Source organism: Netta rufina, assembly GCF_964035555.1.
Source record: "Netta rufina genome assembly, chromosome: Z".
Classification (NCBI taxonomy): domain Eukaryota; kingdom Metazoa; phylum Chordata; class Aves; order Anseriformes; family Anatidae; genus Netta; species Netta rufina.
Window position 1 is genome coordinate 69,123,693 of NC_140126.1, and position 19,901 is coordinate 69,143,593.

The 19,901-nt window shown below is 38.1% G+C and overlaps 1 protein-coding gene across 1 annotated transcript in view; it reads right to left on the reverse strand.

The window, feature by feature from the left end:
• The window catches only part of SHOC1 (shortage in chiasmata 1), a gene marked incomplete at both ends in the record, with an annotated part of 51,514 nt that extends 32,736 nt beyond the window's left edge, over positions 1–18,778 (reverse strand). The window contains 10 exons of the mRNA XM_084305594.1: positions 630–786; positions 1,502–1,604; positions 2,818–2,980; positions 3,359–3,415; positions 5,071–5,261; positions 7,640–7,721; positions 8,323–8,452; positions 12,001–12,063; positions 15,311–15,447; positions 18,715–18,778. Of these exons, the coding sequence (XP_084161720.1) occupies positions 630–786; positions 1,502–1,604; positions 2,818–2,980; positions 3,359–3,415; positions 5,071–5,261; positions 7,640–7,721; positions 8,323–8,452; positions 12,001–12,063; positions 15,311–15,447; positions 18,715–18,778 (1,147 nt within the window). The remainder of the gene's footprint in view (positions 1–629; positions 787–1,501; positions 1,605–2,817; positions 2,981–3,358; positions 3,416–5,070; positions 5,262–7,639; positions 7,722–8,322; positions 8,453–12,000; positions 12,064–15,310; positions 15,448–18,714) is intronic.
• Positions 18,779–19,901: the final 1,123 nt, after the last annotated feature.

Genomic DNA, 19,901 nt, shown 5'->3' on the forward strand with positions numbered 1-19,901 from the left:
AGTTGTACTTATCTGCGGTGTAAAAGAATCTGGTAACTTTTATTAAATTCCTTTGAAGAAGTTCCAACTGCTATTTAGAATATTTCTGTTGGCTATGGGCGTATTTAACTGATTTTTGTTTTGTTTTGTTTTGTTTTTTTTTTTCCAGAAATCTGCTTTTGCATGTGCAATTACAAAGTAGCACGAAGAATGTATATGGAATGAACACACTACGTATAATCTCTTGGGGATATCTCTGAAATCAAATTCAGTTACAGATAATAAAACGTAACACTAAATTACCATAATCATGGAGGAACATGGCTCACATTACATTTATTTCCAAGATTGCCATGTAACCAATGATTGAACCTAAGGGCACTTCCCCTTGGCTATTGGAGGAGACATTTCTAATAATTTGAAATATGCGTATAGCACTGTTCATGATTTCATGTATCAAAATTCTCACCTGATACACTCAAATAAATACTAAATAAATAAAAATATATAAGAAATAATATAAAAATATAAAAAATATAATAAATAAATAAAAGTTCTAAGTGAACTGATTGTAAAAGAGCTATTGTTGTGTTAAATCTGTGAAAACAATAGGAAAACTGGGTCGAGCATATAAGAAAATCAGCGCTCACCTTCTTTGATCACCTCTCCACACATGTCTTCATCAGCCATAGTTTCTGGAGCTACATTTAACAGCTCTTTCAGTTCCATATATAATGGAGTCTTAATGGAATCTGATCTGCTGTTGCTGGTTTTACAGAATTCTAACTCAACAGGCAACACGAAATACTGAAAAATATTAATCACCGTAAAATGCTAAGTAAAATTTTAAGTTTCTTTTGATATTATTGTACAGTCTAAATGTTTTAAAAATCTTGAAATAGTTAATTAAATTAAATTAATTCTAGCTTGATCTAAGAGCTTTCAGGAAGGAAGTCATATGACATGTATATAGTATACACAAAGCTTTGCTCAATATACAGAAAAATGACAGCATATAGAATTTCAAAATGAGCCAGTGGAATACAAAGAGTAGATCTAAGCTTACAGTTACAAATCAAGTAAAATCCTCATATTTGAAAGTTTATTTTGATAGAATGTTGTATAATGGAGGAAAAAGAAACTTTTTATTTCTTTTTCTTTTTCTTTTTTTTTTTTAAAAAAAGAAGCCAAATCCCCAAATACACATTAGAACTTTCAATTTCCTATGGGCATATCATGGCATTCTATTCTGGTTCATTTTTATTCTTCGTGTAGCATTGCCTCCATAAAACTGTGAACACATCAGGTTCCAGTAGAAACAGATGATTAGAGTGGAGATTCTGAACAATGCTATTCAAAAGTTACAAATATACAAATAATACTAGTGTTTTTCTGATCTCAGAAATAGGTAAGCTTCAAATATTTAGCAAGTATGAAAAAAATAAATCAGTAAAATGACTTGCAGATGAACACACAAACTGATCACTAACACAATAATTAGCAAGAAACAACATCATGATACCTCTTCATCTTTTAAAGTTATCGTACAGAACATCTCTTTAATTGCCTGCAATTCTTTTTTACTCTCCTGCATCTCCATTTCATTTTGAAAAGTCAAGAGTTCCCTTTAGAAGTCAAAAAGCAAAGCAAATGATTACTTCAAATCTAAGACTGAAATCTAAGACTTTATATTCAATAGAAGTTTAATTGTATCCCTTTGTGTATGTGCATCTCCCTGTGTGCTCTGCTAGGTGATTTAGGCTCCCACCATAAGAAGTCTGGTGGCTTTGCTGGCTGCGCATCAGCAGATCACATCTATTTCTGTCAAGGTTCACACCAGCATTTTTTCTCACATTGATTGGTATTTCTTAAAAGTTATCGTGGAATTTGAATCATGTCCTCGTTGCAGGATATAAATATAAAGGATAGACTAGATGATCTTAGAGGTCTTTTCCAACCTATATGATTCAATGACATTTATGAAACTCTGCATATGCACATAGTCTAATGACCAGAACTCACTGGAAGATCAAAGCTCATGTTTGGAAAAAAAAAAAAAAAAAGGAAAATAATCACAGTCCTCCTTGTTCTATTATTATGTAAGTAGAGTTAAGTCATTTGAATTCTGTTTTGCCTTGCTTGTGAATCATGCAACCCTGTCAAATGCAAAGGAAGTTAGACAAGTCATCCAGACATGGAGTAAATCAGCAGAAAATTTAGCCAGACTTTATGAGTATGTATATACAGATTAATGTATTACATGATTAACAGATTACATTACAGATTAATGTATGTACATGGGTACATTCTGAATATAACATATATTCTGATGATCCATTTTGTTCAAATCCCTGATGTAAGACACCATTCAATTAAATTCAATCAAACTGGCACTATGAAAGTAAGGAAAGACAGAAAAACAATTAATATTTGACCCTGAAGAACAGAAGGAATGGGTTTACTGACTGCACAACAGAGGAGGAGGAGAAAAAGAAGCATGCGTAAAATCCTGGCCCAAGTAAATTTAGTGCCATTTTACTGACACGAAATTAGTCAGGGAGTACCAGGTCTCCTAAAGACAGACATTTTCTCAGCATTCCAAAACTAAAATCCTGAGCATATTTAATACTTGCAGAATATAAAAATTACTTTATTTCATTTATTCACTTTTCTTAAAGAGTACATATAAATGCTATCCTATTCATTTTTTCCTATGAAAGAAGAAAAGCTGAAGTCTTTAATTGTTAAATTAGTTAAAAAGCATATGAGATGTTAAACTGCTAATGGCCTTACTCAAGAGCTATTATTTACATTTAATATTATATAATTTGTAGATACCTAAAAATGTTCTCTTCTCTTAAATTCTGTCCTCCATAATCTGAAATAGGATCTCTCACTGAAAAAAATTTTAATCTATCCAGAAATGCAGATGAATGTGGAAGTTTTTTATGATAGTTTTCAAGATTATCAATAAAAATAAGTTCGTCTCCAACGTGTAAATCTGAAGAAACAAAAAAGAAAAATACTTTGTCAAACAGTATAAAAATAATTACAATGATCAGAATAAACAAAATTGTGAAGCAGCTGTCCAAATGTCATAAATACTAGCAAAACAATAACTATTTCTGAGTTCAAATATTTTAGGATTTTTAAGTTTTAAATGAAACCCAGCCTAGATTTCCATTGGTTCACCTGATAAGCTTTGGTTTTCTTTAGCTTTTTTTCTAAATTGTTTTTATTGTTTTATGTAACACCTGTTAAAAAGAAAAGCTACACTCTTTTCATTCCCTTGTTTGCACTATCAAGTATTATAAAGGAACTTTTAAGGTAGGTTTTTGCTGAGTAGCTTAATTCAGAGAAATTCTGGACAGGTTCATACTTTCCAAAAATGCAGTCTCTTCATAAACATTTAAACCTAAATGTGGATTCTCTAGTTCTGCAACAATTATAAATGTATTGAAAAAAGAAACAGGCAAAAATATAAATGATTATGATTTCAAGAAAAATGAAATTATGGACCTCAATTTATTTTGAATTTAACATTAACAGGAATAACTATGAAACACTTTAATATGCACAGGCTGATAGAAAAAAAAAAAAAAAATACCTTGCACTAATAAAACAAGCTATTTTGAATTAAAATACTACCTATCTCTTGGAAATGCATATTTTAAATTATTATTTCAAATTCTGTATCAGGTTCTTTCTTAATTTGATATTATCTTCTTTTTTGAGTAAAGGTTGTCAAGAACGTACATCACATCACACATAATATTCCACTTCTAATAACTTTTACCTATCAGTAAATTCCTATGTTTTGTATTCACTGTTTATAACTTCATGCCTTTACTGAAAATTAGCTGGTTTTATGCTGTCAGCAGACTAGTTAGCATTAACTAACAGGTTCTCATTGACCCAAAATAGCTTTGAAACCTTTCAAAATCATGGCTTTAAAAAGTGTTAGAATAAACATTTCCCACGAAGATGAGCCTTTTCCTACCATTTCCTTCTTTAATGCAACACTAAGTTAGAAAAATGGGTTGTGGTAATGCAGTGGTTACACTGATAGATTGTTATTGATCTGTTAATTTAATTAACCTGTCAACAGAATAGCAAATGGCTTGATGTTCTCCTATAAAAGGAAAATCTACTCTCTTTATTTTGCCTACTTTTTCTTAAATAAAATAATTATTTGTAACTTCAAAGAAAAAAAAAAGTTTTATGAATTTTATTTTTTTTTCTTTCAGTCCATGGAAATTTAGCCCTCTTGAGGTTGTTTCTCAAAAGCATGAGCTATGACATGGGAAAGCATCTGAATTCTTTTTGTTCTCTTTGTAAACACATAATATAGGGAGCTTTATTAATTATTAAAATATTTTGTAGTATACCACCTAACTGGAAAAAAAATCAGGTAATTGCTTAATGAGATGAACTAAGATTAGTTTCAATTATTAACTGCAATACAAATTCATTGTTGATACTGTGTTCAAAATAAATGTTATCTTGTACAATATTGCATTAAGAACCACTTGCATCCTCTGTGCCACTGTGGAGCAATTGATTAAGTTACTTTCTTTTCCTACATTAATCTAATTAGTGATGGACAAACAATGTAAAATAAACCTGGATAGTTCATAGAATATCTGTTTGGGCACTACCAACCAGAAAAGTGTCAAAAATACTAGGGAACACTATCCAGTCTGAAATACCTTCATCCAAGCAACAAAGCAGAAACTGCTTACTTCTTTCTCTTCTTGCTATGGCAAAAGAACACGCCTCAGGAACATAGTTTTATTGAAGAACAAGGGATCATTAGCATTTTGAGCAATGCCTAACAAGATCTATTTGTTGTGATACTTTTGGTACAACTTTTGCCATATGCTTAATCGGCCTGAAACTTCTTTTGGCTTGTATCTATCTTGAACTGATAAGCCCTGCTTCTCCAGCAGATAAATCGCTATTAAATGGCAAAACATGTGATCAGTCAAATGATCTCTTCGAATGAACAAAATGCAAAACACACAAAAAAATGTTATAAGTTAACAGGCTTACTCTGTAAACAGTTACAAGACAGTGAATCAAACATTTTACCTTGCCATTGTTCTTTAAGTTCAGAGGCAAAGTCAGCCTTCAAATATTTGTCTTGAGTTGATTCTTCCGTACAGATATTCTTCCTGAGTAAATAAAGTTCTTCTTTGTCAGTCTGAGAGCAGGGATTTGAACTTGGAACAACTTCTATCAATTCATTATTACTATGGAACTCTAGAGAAGTGATAGGTTTCCTAAAAAGAAAAAAAAAAATCTGATACTTTGAGCTGCTGTAAGAACACTTTATAACTTCCCTGCCTCCCAAGTGAATCAATGGTACTCAGAAAGATACTCTAAGAACTTTGATTGTCACTGTATTTGGTGAGAAAGATTGGAAATTACAAGTTATTACCACTACTCAAATATAAATACAAAGTTCAACCTCTCTGCTCTCAAATTACAGTTTTAAAACTTCCACAAGAAAAAGCCCTTTAAATTTACCCTCAGCATGGACTTGAACAAAGGGTAATGTTTGAAAAATAAATCATCAAACCAAAAATCTGCTGGGTTAAAAGTATATTCACTTTTCACACATTATGCAGAAATTGCAAGCATAGTAGAAACTGCAGAAGGTAAAATAAGGGATAAATGAGGAAACAAAACCATTTCATTTTCCTGTCACTTTTCATGCCAATTTCAGTATTACTGCTATTCGTCAGGGAGAAAAATTGTTACCAAATAAATAGCAAAATTGCTTGACAACAGAAAGTTATTATTCTATGCTAATTATTATTATTTGGATAAAATATTTGTAATTGCTATTTAAAATATGCCCCTGTTAATGCTCCATTATCCACATGCATTGATTGAACAATAAATGACTCTGACTGATGGTGCTAACATTTCTGAAGTGGATGACTGAATAATGAGAATTTTTTCAGTGCTATTATCTTCGCAATTCAGCATATGGCTGTAGGCCCTTTAACAAAATCCAAATTAATACAGCTATGCTATCTTGGATATTTCTAATAGCATTGTAAGAAAAACAGAAAGTAATTAATATTTACAAGATTCCCACAAAAATGGTATTAAAAGCTCAATTCTCTAGAAGAGGACCAAGATACTCATGTTAGGTGTCGATTTAAGATATTACACTCTTGGAAGCTATTTGGCATTTTTACATCGTTCAAGCACTAGGACTCTCCAATCATCTTACAAGCACCCATCATCTTCTCTAGGTCTGCAAGAAAATAAGAGAAGCACATTCAATGGATAACTGCAGACTTCTCAGTTTGAGTGCCTTGCCCAAAAACACACAGATTTTTTGGCAACAGCAAATACAGAATCAGTTCCTCAGGCAGCATTTGAATTCTTTGACCAAGAAATCAATTTCTTCATTTGATTTCTTTAACCAAGTTCCATGATATTACATGATATCCAGAGTCGCTTATGATCATTAACAAATGATTGAAGATAAACAGGTAAACAAGATAAATATACAGATAAACACTAAGGGAGTTAACTGCCTTTTTAAATTAAGATTTTCAACTAAGATTTTTTTTTCCCAGAAAACCTCCCATGTATGTGCTTTTTATTCTAGTTTTCTTCTCTCGTAGTAGCCATTGTTTTAAAGAACCATGAACTTCCTCTTCACTCAGTACCCCACCTACAAAAAGCTCCTCTCCATTGCTGCAACTGAGGCAGAATTGCACAGACAACCACATAAATCAATGTACAGCCCTGACACATATGGTGAGCAGGATCATTTCTGTACTGTGAATAAGCAGAGGTTTATGTACAAAATATAAAATAAAAATAGTACGTAGCAATACAATTGAAGGCTGTAACATAGTGAAATCACAGAAAACAACACTGTAAGGTACTGGCAAGCCTGGTGCTAGCATTTTGTATGCAACGTATCATTGCTTAATTCTGAAACCATACTTTTTCTTCACATCTTTTTTTTTTTCCTTTCTTTTTTCTACAGACTTGAAGATAACATAGATTTTAGATTGGCCTGTAAAACCACTACTGTAATTTCTCTATTTCTTTCATATTGAAAATCATTCGAGAGCAGAACTATAAACAATTTACAGGTTTCACAGAAAAATTATTTTCTTTCATGTCTTATGTATGCGGTGAATGCCACATCGGAAACCTGTTTTTAACATGAACTCTTTCTATTCTATCTTCTATCTCTATGATATAAGCTTGATTTTTTTTCTAGTTGCTTTTTGCTTCTTTTCAAAACTTTATACATAGTGTTCTTTGGATAGCTCCATCTCCACTTACGAGAGATACCTGCCTTCTTCAAGCAGGGATGTGGAAAATGTCCACGTGGTTTACTTTCACAGTCATGCATAGATTTCAGGGACTTTCTCCAATGTCAGAAATAGGTTACAAAGAAATTATAAAAATGAGATAAGGAAGCACAGAACTCCATAAAAATATAGCACTACTTTTAGTGACAAAGGTATCTTTAAGCTGTCTGCTAACAGAGCTTCAGTGCACTATTCACTTCCTAACATTATAAACCATTTCCATATTCTATTATCCTCATTAGTTTATGATTCACAAAGCACCTGAATGATATGAAAGGAGCGATGTATCTTTACAAGTTAAGGTTACTGACTTTTCCAGGAAATCCTCCACAGATAAACTTTTCTTCCATTGATCCAACACTGAAATAGCAATTGTGTTCTGTGTTGACGTAACTGAGGCATAAACAGAGAAAAAAAATCACATAAAATATTTTTTTTTTTATCTATATGTATAGATTGGAATGGCTAAACTATAGCTCCTGTGTACAGAAGAAACAATATTTTTCACTTCCATTAGCAATAGTAAATGAAAATAATCCAGAAAGATGCAACTACTTAAGTCTATAATCATAAATCTTTCCCTCTGTGCTTGGAAATCCCTACCTTTTCCCGTACTTGAAATCTCAACATGATCTTTCAAGCCTCTCCCAACCAATCAGATTTTAGTTACTTATCTACAAGCAATATTTTTCTTCCATAACAGCCCATCCCACGACATGCTGTACTGTATTTTATTAATTCAGCAGCTTTACAGATATTTCTACAAACTAAACAAACATCACCCTCATTTATGGTAGCATACACAAACAAATATCCATTACCCATCTGTTGCTACTTGGACAACTAACAAATGCTACCTTCAAATGTTATGTGACCTGGTATACTGATTCTTCTGGAAGTATATCTTCCTCCTACCAGACTTCAGCATGTTATGCCCAAACACAAGATTTTTTCTAATCCACAGAGAATTTAAACTAAAAATTATATAACAAACCTCTAGTCCATGGCTTCCTGTACTTGTCATCAGCAAAGAGTCCAGTCAGATGACACTTTTCATGTTGTTGCAAACAGGGAGGAAAGCAGAGTGACAATCTACAGATGGAAAACTTCTGCCTCGCCATGCTCTGCACAAAAAGAAGGCATGTGGTAAGATTATAAAAGTCATTTCTGTTCTTCTTTTTGTGCACTTGCTCTTTAGTCCCACTGTATCCAGGTGTTTTATACTAAAACATAATATTTTGTATTTCAGTTCTATTTTTTTAAACTGACATACAGTCCAAACTAAGAGAAGATATTAACATTTACCAGACCTGATATTTAACTTTTAATCTACACTTCTGCGCATGCAAAACTTGGCATAAGTTTAGCTACGCTTACCTAAACTTATCTTGTGCAGTTACGGGTGCTTATCATCACACTTGTATTGGCCTCCTGAACAGGCACATGTGTGCAAGCTGACCAGCACCAATTTACAGCGACTCCTACTATTGCTGCTGTAAGTGCTCAAGTGTCCTAAAGCCTCTTGGTTTCCATGTGCCATGATCACATAAAAAAAGGCCTATACAAATCATTTTATCTTCATTAAAAATAACAGGGGAACTTGGCAGTAATTAGCTGAATTCTAGAATTAAATAGCCAACGGCAATTTCAGTGACTTTTCATTCCAGACCACCTTCAATAAACCTCCCAGCAGTTCTTTTGTCACAAAAGCCCACGTGCAGTGCTGTGTAAATAACACTGAGTTCCAGAATAATCGGTGAGTTTATGAAGCAGAGAAAAATAATTCTTACACTGGGAGGCTGGATTTAACAAGTATATAGTTTAGGAAGAAGTTTTGTCCAAAATTCTGGTGTTTAAGGGCACGCTGGAAAAGACAACTAGCTATAGGAGTATGTAGAGTGTCATGAGTGAGACCAGAAGCCTCTCTCTAGTTCCAAGTCCACGGCCTGACTTGAGCTCTGTTGCTTCAGTCGTAGAGATGTCCACCCACTTCAGCATATGCTGCCAAGCCAGTTACAGTTTGTACAGTCAGACGTTTCAGACGATAAACTAAAGATAGTTCGCTGACTTGGATTACTGTCAGAAGAATTGTGCTGTCAGCCACAGCTTCTGAAACCTCCCTGCATAGCTGGAGAGTAAGTGGAAAACAAAACAAAAAAGGCCTGGGAAGCAACATGAACAAACTCAAGTCACTTCTGACAAAGGTCAGCATTACCAATGCTTTTTCTTTTTCAAATTAATCCTCCGTCAGATGCTTATAATTCCCAGAACTGTTAATGACAATTAATTTTAACAAAAATGCAAAAAAAAAAAAACACCACCATCATACTATCTTTTCTTTAGAAGGCTATTGTAAAAATTCAGTGAAAACCATATTCATCCAATGTATTCCCTTTTGCTTAAGGCAAAAGGTGATGTTAATGTAGGGATCTTCTCCACTGGTTCCGAATGAAGAAAACAGAACCAGACAAGTGGGCCGACATGCTACATGCCGGTGGCCATACACCACCTTGAATAATCTGTATTGAAGTTACTGCTAAAACTGCCTTTGTTGTAAAATAAAGGACAGCTAGTGAAGTTCCTGGCACAGGTCACAAAGCAGAGCTGATGACAACCTTCCTCTTCATTAAAACAAGCTGTAAGGATTGTGACACAACAGCTCCCGAAGAACTCCGAGGTTATAGAAAAATCAGCTGCTGGAGTTTAAGTAGAAATTACTAAACATGTAAATGCAAGCAATAAAATGATAGGGATTAGAAAGAAACTGTAAAGACCAGCGAGTAGTTTTACTGAGGATAACTTTAACTTAATAGCCTATAATTAAGTTTGTTTTCAGTCACTGATGTTTGTGAAGTACAACAAATACCTCCTAGGGCTACCTTCACAGACGGTGGCCTTGTAACATGCAAACTGTGCATTTTACAGAATATGTTAAATGAATGTTCTGAGTGTACAGGTTAAGCTGAGTTAGTTCCCTTTATGAAGTCTGCTACTACGTAGCTTTTCTTGCCTGTCTTAAATATGCAAACGTGTTTTTAAAAGACAGCATTAATGGATATATCATTTAATCAATGTATACTTACTTGCATTTCTTAATGTAAAGTTCCCTGTAAGTTTCTGTTTTACCAAAAGACACGATGTGCATTTTTACAGTTCCATTCAGCTTGCCTATACTGTCAATTTAAGATGAAAGAGAATGCTGAACTGCTGAATTACTTTGTAATTACACCCCTAAAACTCAGCAGCATGAGGAATCTAACTCCTGTGCCTGTAATGACTGAAAATCCTGAGTTGGGAGGGAAACACAAGGATCCTTGAGTCCAAACCCTGGCTTCAAACAGGACCACCCAAAAACCAGACCCTACGTCTGACAGCACAGTCCCAAAGCTTATTCAGCTCCAGCAGGCCTGGTGCTGTGACCACTGCCCTGGGGAGCCTGTCCCAGTGCCTTCTGGCAGTATTACAGAGCTATCAGTCATTCCGTAGGTCACTAAACGTTTACCTTCTACCTCTTCATTTGTCCTGCTGTTGACGCTGCCCAACTCCTCAAAATTCAGGCAAGGAAAGACATGAATATAATTCTTCTCTTTTCCACACTGGCCCTTTACATGTTTTGCTAATGTACCTCATATTTTAGTTACATATACCACAGAAACACCTTCAGATCAAACTGAATGGAACTACTGCAGGGAGATTTTCACACAAATACTGAAAGACAGACGCTACATCCTAAGCAAACATTAAGAGCATGCAGAGGTACTATATGGAACAGTTCCTGCACTCTGTGAAAAGGGATGTGGGCAAGGTATTTCATAACATGGATCTCAGTTTACCCACAAATACCATCCCAGACCAATTCTGGGTTGCATTTCTCCAGCTATGTGTAAGGACTACTTCTGTAGTTGCACTCCCCCTGAACTCTAGAAGACATCGTGTCTTGCTACCTCATCCTTCTCGCACACTAGAAATATCCCCTCCAGGCGAAGCACCACTCTGCTGGAGACATCTTTAAAATGGCACATATCTTTTCTTTGAAAACATAAATAAGTAAAAACTCCATTAGGTAAGACATTGCACCAATTGATAAGCAATTGGTAACTCCACATGGGTGTAGACAGGAAGGAAAACAGCACTTCATAATGCTTGTATGTCATTACAGATCAACGTTTTTATAGCCAAAAGATTCACTGTAGATGTCAAAAACATCTGCTTTCCATGGAATTTAGATTTAATCTAAAACATTACAAAGAAATACTCTTTCCTACCATCAGTAGGAAATACAGTGTTTTGTAGCATTACCTTAATGTATATTAAAATAGCTGAAAAATTGGATTAGCTCCCCAAAAGGTAATTAATTTAATTTCATGCATTAAAAGCACAGTGTGCGCTCCAAAGAAAGCTTGAAGCAGGAAACTGGCTAGGAAACACAACCGTAAGTGCAACAGACAATCAAAAAATTGGTTCTGTTCAGTTTTGGCAAAATTGTACTTTAACTTTCTATTAAAAAACTGTAATCACTTCACTATTATTCCAGTAACAATGCAGTAAAACAACCTCACTGAAACATAATTTCTAAGAAGCTAGTTATCTACATTTTTAATGTATGCTTAATCTTTTCTTCAATTAGTGCTCTATTTCTTCCAAAATATTAAGAGAAATAGTAAAACCGTACCTCATATAAATAGTCTGTTGCGTGATACTTTAAAGCTGTGAACATTTTTCTTGTTTTGTGATGCTTTCAATGCTTCAGTTGTCTAAAACAAATATAGAAGATTGGTTAAAAAGCTCTTATACCAAAGTGTTGAAAGAGAACGTTGGAATTAAGGTTCGACTAGAATAGCTTCCTTGACACTTCCAAAGACACTTGATTTTAACCCAAAAAAGCTGGACTTTTTTCTTCTTTTTTTTTTTTTCTTTTAAGCTATGCCTCTTGCTGTGTGTGCATCTCACAGAAAACCTTACAACCCTTTAAGTGAATGTCAGCAGTACAGATTCTCTCCCCTAGCCAATAATTATGAGAACTGAAATGATTCTACTATTTTTTATTTTTTTTTTGATTTTAATTAAAAGAATGTATTTCACCTATCTAAATTGCTAACTTTTTGTCGATTTCTGTAAATATGAGAGGACTGTTTTTCCCTCGTTCCGTTTTACAAGTGCAAATCATATGGGCTAGCTCTGAGCTGATGGAACAGCAGAGCTCTAGATTAAACAAAAGTAAGATAAGTCTATCCAAAAAGTGTATGATGTAAATGAAACATAGCAAACATGAATTGTAAGGCCACGAAGGAAACCTGGGATGCAAAGTTGCCAGTAGCTGTGGTATTAGGCTAAAATTGCCTTGGTAACAGTGTCAGAAATAGCAAATTTGGGTATGGATATAACAGAATTGGGAGCAATGAGGAAAAAGCAATTAAGGACTGGCTGCTTACTTGAAGGTCAGTCAGGACAGAGAAAAGAAGAGCAGGAAAAGCAAAAGGCTGGCTACTGCTGTTAATACTAACAGCAGGACATGGCGTGGAAGTGCAGCTTTGTATTACTAACGTGTATCACTTACTAAGACGTCTTTATAGCCATATAACCGCGCATCAACTAAATGCTAAGCCACAGGATTACGACTATCACTTGCAGGGACTGTGAATTAATGCGAATTAAAGTAGGAGAGCGCATAACAGCCTGTTAATTTTAGTTATGACTGGTTTAAGGGCGTGCCAACCACCCCACACCATAACCATGCTGTATGGCTATGCATGGGCATGCTGTTAAGTCGCTGATTTGGACAGAAAAAAAGCAGGCCGTAGTCTGTGAGGGCGCGAGGAACTCTAAACTTATTTAAAACCTCGTAAAATGTCTAAGAGAAATAATAAAGCTGCCGGAGAACACAGCGCTGCTTTGCTGCCCCCTCCCCTCAGGGATCCCCTCAGGGACCCCCTCAGAGCTCGCCTCAGGAGGCAGCCCGGGCTGGCTGTGGCGAAGCCCCGCCCCCTGCTGCGCGGGAAGCGCGCCTCGCGCCTCTGATTGGCTGCTGGCGGGGGAGGCCCCGCCCCGCCGGCCGCCAACGGTCTGGCCCTGGCGGCCGTGCCTACGTGCGGCGGGGCGCGTGCCCGCGCCGGTGCTGGGGGCGGGAGCTGTGTGAGGGGGAACCGCAGGGAGCATCGAGTCCAGCTCCTGGGCGCCCAGAGGAACACCAAAAATAAAATAATAAATTAAAAAATTAGTGTGTCTGACTGCACTGTCCAAACACTTGTTGATCTCTGGCAGCTCGGTGCTGTGCCCACTGCCCTGGGCAGCCTGTCCCAGTGCCCGACCCCCTCTGGGTGCAGACCCTGTCCCTAACCCCCATCCTGACCCTCCCCTGTCCCAGCTCCATGCCGTCCCCTCGGGTCCTGTCGCTGTCCCCAGAGAGCAGAGCTCAGCGCCTGCCCCTCCGCTCCCCTCCTGAGGGAGCTGCAGGCCGCCATCAGGCCTACCCTTGGCCTCCTGCAGGCTGAACCTTCCCAGTGACTCCAGGGGCTCCTCACACGTCTTCCCCTCCAGACCCCTCACCATATTTTCCACGCTGGGGGAACTTGGGGTGATGACTCCGAGAGGAGCTGTACAGAGGGTGGGGTGGAGTGGAGACACCGTGGACAGGCTCTGTGATAAGATGGGAACATGATTGTGCTTGTGCACACTGGAACTGATAAGCTGCACATTTACAACCCCGAGGCAACGGCCTGTCATGGTTTTGACAAAATGCCGTCCTTCTGGTGAACTTTGCCTGTTGTAATATCATGATAATATCAAAACATACCTCCATCCCAAAGGATATACCCACCATTCCCATCTCCAAAGTGTAACCACACCTCATTGAGCTTGCACTTTTTTTCTAGTCAATACTTCTAAAAGCAACGTGAGAACATTTCACAGCAGTCGTAACAAAGATACGAATGTCTAGAGTTACTCAAGCTCCACCTAAAAGATAGAAAATAATATAAATTAGCTTAAGGGAGAGAGGCTGTTAGGGATGATACCATCATGTAATGAAAGATACTTTCTGACTTCTGGGATCAGTCAATGGGCTGAGCCTCTCTTCCCCCCCATTGGGACGCCTTTGGGTAAGATTCGGACACTTGATTATGCCAAGTGCCTCCCCACGAAACCTAGAAACCTCTATAGCGTCGTTTTATACATTTTAACACATTTATAGCCAGGCTGTATGACTCATACTTTTGGTGTTTGCACATGCTTTGCAGACAGTGAATTTATCACTGGCAATCCAAAGAACCCATGTATCTGTTGCTCCAAGGGGTCAGAAGCAGGCTGTCCCTAATCTATGTGAAAGAAAAGCTCCTGATTCACGTTCTTGGGAGGAGCAGATTGGAAAACTTGTGGTCTTAAAAAGCAGCGATGAAAATACTTTGAATGTGATAAATATAACTAAGTAACTTTCATCTTATGTCTGCTGGTAGCAGCTTGTATGGGAGAAGAAGCTAAGGAAACAAACAAAAATAATAATGTTCGTGTTTAAAGTGATATTTTGTAAATTTACACTTCTGCTGATCTACTGTCTGTTGCCTTGGGAATAGAAACAGTAGGAAGTCGGAATTTAATATCCAGAAATGCTTCCATTTCATATGCTCAGCAAGCATGTGAAATACGAGTTTCTACAAATAGCTGACGACTTTGAGGGAAAGGCTTTCTTTTTGCTTTTAATTGTCTGACTAAATTGCTCTGCAGCCTTCGGGCTGACATCTGTTGAAGAAATTGAGTTTCACAGCAGCCACTCAAGCATTTAATGTCTCTTGTGGTCAGGGGTCAGACAATTCCCTGGATTGGCAGAAAGCTGAAGGCTTGCTGCAAGAATCACCCCATTGCCCCCTCACCTCCCATATTTTTCACAAGTCCCAGCTGCAATTATCTGCTTGCTGGAATGGTAACTTCTTACCATGGTTGTCACCAGCAGGGCCGTGACGTTGCATGTCCTTGCCTCCTCCTGTTACCTGAGAAGTGGAGGTGAGCCACAAGTGCAGAAACTCCAGTAATGCTGCAGCAGATGCCATTACACTACTCTCAGGGAGCCCAGGAAACATGGTTCCTCCAAAAACTCTGTAATTGAGTGCTTTGTGGGTATAGATCTCTTTGGGAAAAATAAAACACTTTTCACTCTCTTTTTAAGAGCTATACTAGTGTCTCTACTTCACAAAGAGCAAAAAAGTTAAGTAAAAAAATATATGGACAGATGATGTCTTTTTCGCCAAGAAATACTGTGTTTGTTAGTTAGTTAGTTTTCATCTGAGAGCACGTCTTTAGCCTAGCATTCACATCAAGTTTTTCCAAATGCAGGTACGTTGCAGATGTTTCCCAAGTTGTTTCTCCCATTCGCAGAAACTGTACTGCAAAGAGCACATGGCTCCTTAAGGAGTAATGGCTCCTGCATCAGAAAATTACTACCTTTGGAAAACTGCTGTGAGGCCTGCGGAGTGAAGGGTAGACTGAATGCAGTTGGAGTCTTCTAGCTGTTGCAGTTATAAGGTCCTGCTGGAGATGGAAGGGAAGAGTACTCTGTAGCCCCTACCCAGAGCAGGTCCTATGAAAAGTGCAAGTGGCAGTACTTGACCGATATCTCAGTATTCATATTTTTTAGAATATTTTATATTCTAGTATGCCAGAAGGCATTTTTTTTTTTTTTTTTTTTTTTTTTTCAGAAAAATCCTTTGGCCAAATAGGAATAGTACACAAAATACAGGAACTTCAAAAAAATGTATTTCGGAAGTGCTGCTCTTCCAGCTGGTAGACAGAGAAATATATTTTTTTTACCCCAAACCAGGAAATGAAAGAACAGCATATTATTCTTACACTGTTAAATCAAGAACCCTCTCATCACATGTAGCTCTGGAGACTTCTGAAGAAGTCTCCAAAGTCTCCTGAAGAAGTCTCCAGTTTAAGCCAAAATTATTTGTGGAATGTTTTGATTCTAACGTGCAGAGAAATGGGTAACTGATCAGTGCATTACTGGAGAGAAATGCCCCTCAGCAGCAAAGCCCTTGAAGTACCTGGGAAATGTAAAAGTGATGACAGTCAGTGGTTGGATCAAGTCCTGCCTCATCAAATTGTCACGGAATGGCTGAGGTTGGAAGGGACTTTAAAGTTCATCCAGTTCCAACCCCGCTGCCATAGGCAGGGATGTCGCCCACCAGATCAGGCTGCTCAGGGCCTTGTCCAGCCTGGCCTTGAACACCTCCAGTCACCACATCGCAGAAGGCCAGCAGACTGGTCACACACAATTTACCCTTACCATTTACCATGGTAAAGCCATGCTGGCTGTCCTAGATCCCCTCCTTGTCCTGCATGCACCTTGATATTGCTTCCAGGAGGATTTTTCCCATGATCTTGCCAGGCACAGAGGTGAGGCTCACTGGTCTGTAGTTCCCTTCCTACTCTTTTTAAAAATAGGAGTGATATTTCCCTTTTTCCAGTCACCGGAGCTTCACCTGACTGCCAGGTCTTTCCAAATAAGATGGAGAGAGGCTTGGCAGCTACACCAGCCGAGCACACACTTGCCAAATTACACACATTATGCCACTGCATAATATATGGCCTGCATCTGCTCCAAGAAACAAGGCAGCAGCACATGCTGTGAGGAGGTGAAGGTGCAAGTGAATGCACGTGCACGTGGAGGTAAAGATGTCCCATGAAGACTATGCTGTGTGTCTGTACAAGCAACTCCTAAACAGGTGGTTGGAGACTGTTTGGCTGATAGAATCCAGTAAGTGGCATACTAGGAATACCAGTACTGGTATGAGAGAGATCAATACCAGCTCACTAACCCAGACAAAGCCTGCGTCCATGAAGGAGGACTTCAGGGAATATGTGAAATCAAAGTGATAGCCTGGGCACTCACTGGGCAAACACATTTTTCCTGATAAGCCAACATCCTGCATCTTAGTTTGTGCCCTCGTGAGGGGTGCTGAGAATTACGTGGAAGAGATAGATGGCAGCTAGCAGTATTGATCTGGGTACGGAGCATGGGGAGAAACAGATCATTAAGGTGAAACAGATCAGGTGCTTGTGTTTCTTGTCCTCATCTTTGTCAGCAGGGCTTTTTTTTTTTTTTTTTTATATTGCAAGAAATGGTCATGAGATGTTTAGTTTTAGTTCTCACCTGCCCTGTGCCTTCTCCTAAGCACCCATAAAAGTGTTTATTGAACTCCAGAAAGACATTTTTGAATAGATACTGGAGGGCTGGGCACAAGATTACTGTGAATGAAGTCATAATCTTGACTATAGTTCATTGTTCTTCAGAAAATAGTGCATCATGAGCTGGATCATAGCTGGTACCATTCACTGTTATATTATATAAGCTGCACCAACTCATTTTAATTGAGAATTTGGCCGTGAACCTTTACGTCTTCATTTCTTTTCTCATTTCATTCTGTGCTAGTCATAAAAATCACAACTGAATGTAAAAATATCACTAAGGAAAGAAAGAAGTAGACATATAAAGAAGTACTTGTGATTTGGAGAAAATAAATACTTGGCTACATATTGCTTTGAAAACAGAAAAGATTGAATACGTATGAATACGTGCTTTGTTTTATTTATTCATTTATTTTTATTTTTACTAGAGGGATCAATTCACTCTCTTTCAGAGGATTTATCTCATCAGGTAACACATAATGGAGTTAGGCCTGATTTGTTCTCTCAGAATTTATATTCCTCCACTGTGAGTTGTTCAAAACCTCCATAGAGATGTAAATGGTACTAATATTTTCCATTTTATTCATCAAGAATTTTTACAAGCCAGCTTAAATGAACAAAACAAACGTAGAGTTTGAAGACAGCATGATGAGATCAGACATCCAGAGACACAAGACACAGAGATAAAAGATAGCTACACAGTATACTGAATAAAATACTTAAGTGTACCACAGTCATCAATTCAGAAGTGTAGCTTCGTGTAATGTCTTCTAATCAACTTGCTGCTTTGCATCAGTGGCTGCATTGTGACATGCAGTTATATCCGTATGGAGAACGAGTGTTGAAAGAGACGGGCTTTTCTGCCTCAGCCTTCAGTGGAGGGCTGGACAATTCTGTGAAGGATGCGAAAAAAACAGTTTCAGAGAGAAAAGTATGGGGGCCGGCGGTGCAGCTGTGTAGTGTGTCCCTGGGTCCTGCGTTGGCTAGTACCTCACCTGTGATGGTCAGGTACTGAAAAGACAGAGATATAAAGAAACTGAACAGAATATATTGCTGTTTGGTTTGCCGAAATACACATTTTGTGTAAATGGGGTGGGATGTAGAGGCTATGGATGAGTGAGCCTTAGCCTTCCAGGAGGTCTCCAGACCAACACCCTGCTCTAGCAGGCTCAGATGTGAGATCAGGTGAGCTTGCTCAGGGATTTACCCAGTGGAGGTTTGGAAATCGCCAGGGATGGAGGTGGGATAACCTCTCTGTGTTCTAGCTCCATTGCCTAGCTGTCTTTGCAGGCAAAAACTTTTCCTTCCCTGCAGTCTGAACCTCTGTTGTTTGAGCCTATGCCTGCTGTTTCTACCCCGTATGTTGCTGGCCCCTGCTCAGCTCACCACCTGCTGGGTCTCAGGAGCTGCTCCGTGGGCTTTTGTCCTGGCTGCATCTCCTGGGGTTGCTGTCAGACCACTCCACCTGCTTGCTCAGAGCCCTCTGGACAGCAGCCCAGCCCTCGTGGGTATTGACTGGTCCCCGTAACTCGATGGCATCTTCACGTGTGGTGTAATTGCACCCCCTTGCCTTGTTCAGGTCACTGATAGAGGTCTGAAACAGGACGGCTTGCAGCACAGATCCTTGGGGTACCCAACTTGTTACCTGCCTCCAGGCTGAATATGACCCATCCACCACCACCTTCCGAGTCTGGTCATCCAAGGAGTTTTTACCCATCTGCTCATTCACCCATTCAAACTAAAGCTCTCCTTTTCAAACTACAGGTCCAGACTTTTGGTTTGTTTTGTTTCTTTTCGCCACAGAGGAGCATCAACATCCACTTACGTCAAATTTCTTTTTGATGAGTGTTGTAAAAGAAGAACAGGACAAGCAAACGGTCAGTTTGTTTTGTTTATTCATTCATTTATTTATTTATTTTCCCCCAAGGACTATCAAATCAAATAATTATGCAGAGTTGTGCAGACTAATAAATAAATGACTACTGTCTGCTCTTGACCTAGGAAACTTTTAGACCAACTTACTCCTATCCATTGTCGGCTCTGTTCTTAGGCTATCCATTGCAAGATCGTGAGTGTTGTTGGTAGCAGCATTCTGTCTCAGACTTGTAAATATTCTTATATAAATATGATCAGTTGTGTAAGTTTTTAGAGGTGGAACAGCACCTGGGAAAATATTGTTTATATATATATATGCTCATTTAGCAGAAGAAAAACAGGCAGGAAAAACAACTGATATGAATGAACAGATGCAGCTCCTTCAAATGCCTCTGTAGTGGTCTAATTGCCTCCCACATCCTACTTAGGACCGGCTCTGTAAATTAGACAACTGAGTCCTTGTTGAGCTGTGTTTCCTTGTGAGTGCAGCAATTAAATTAATTGCGAGGTAAAACACCG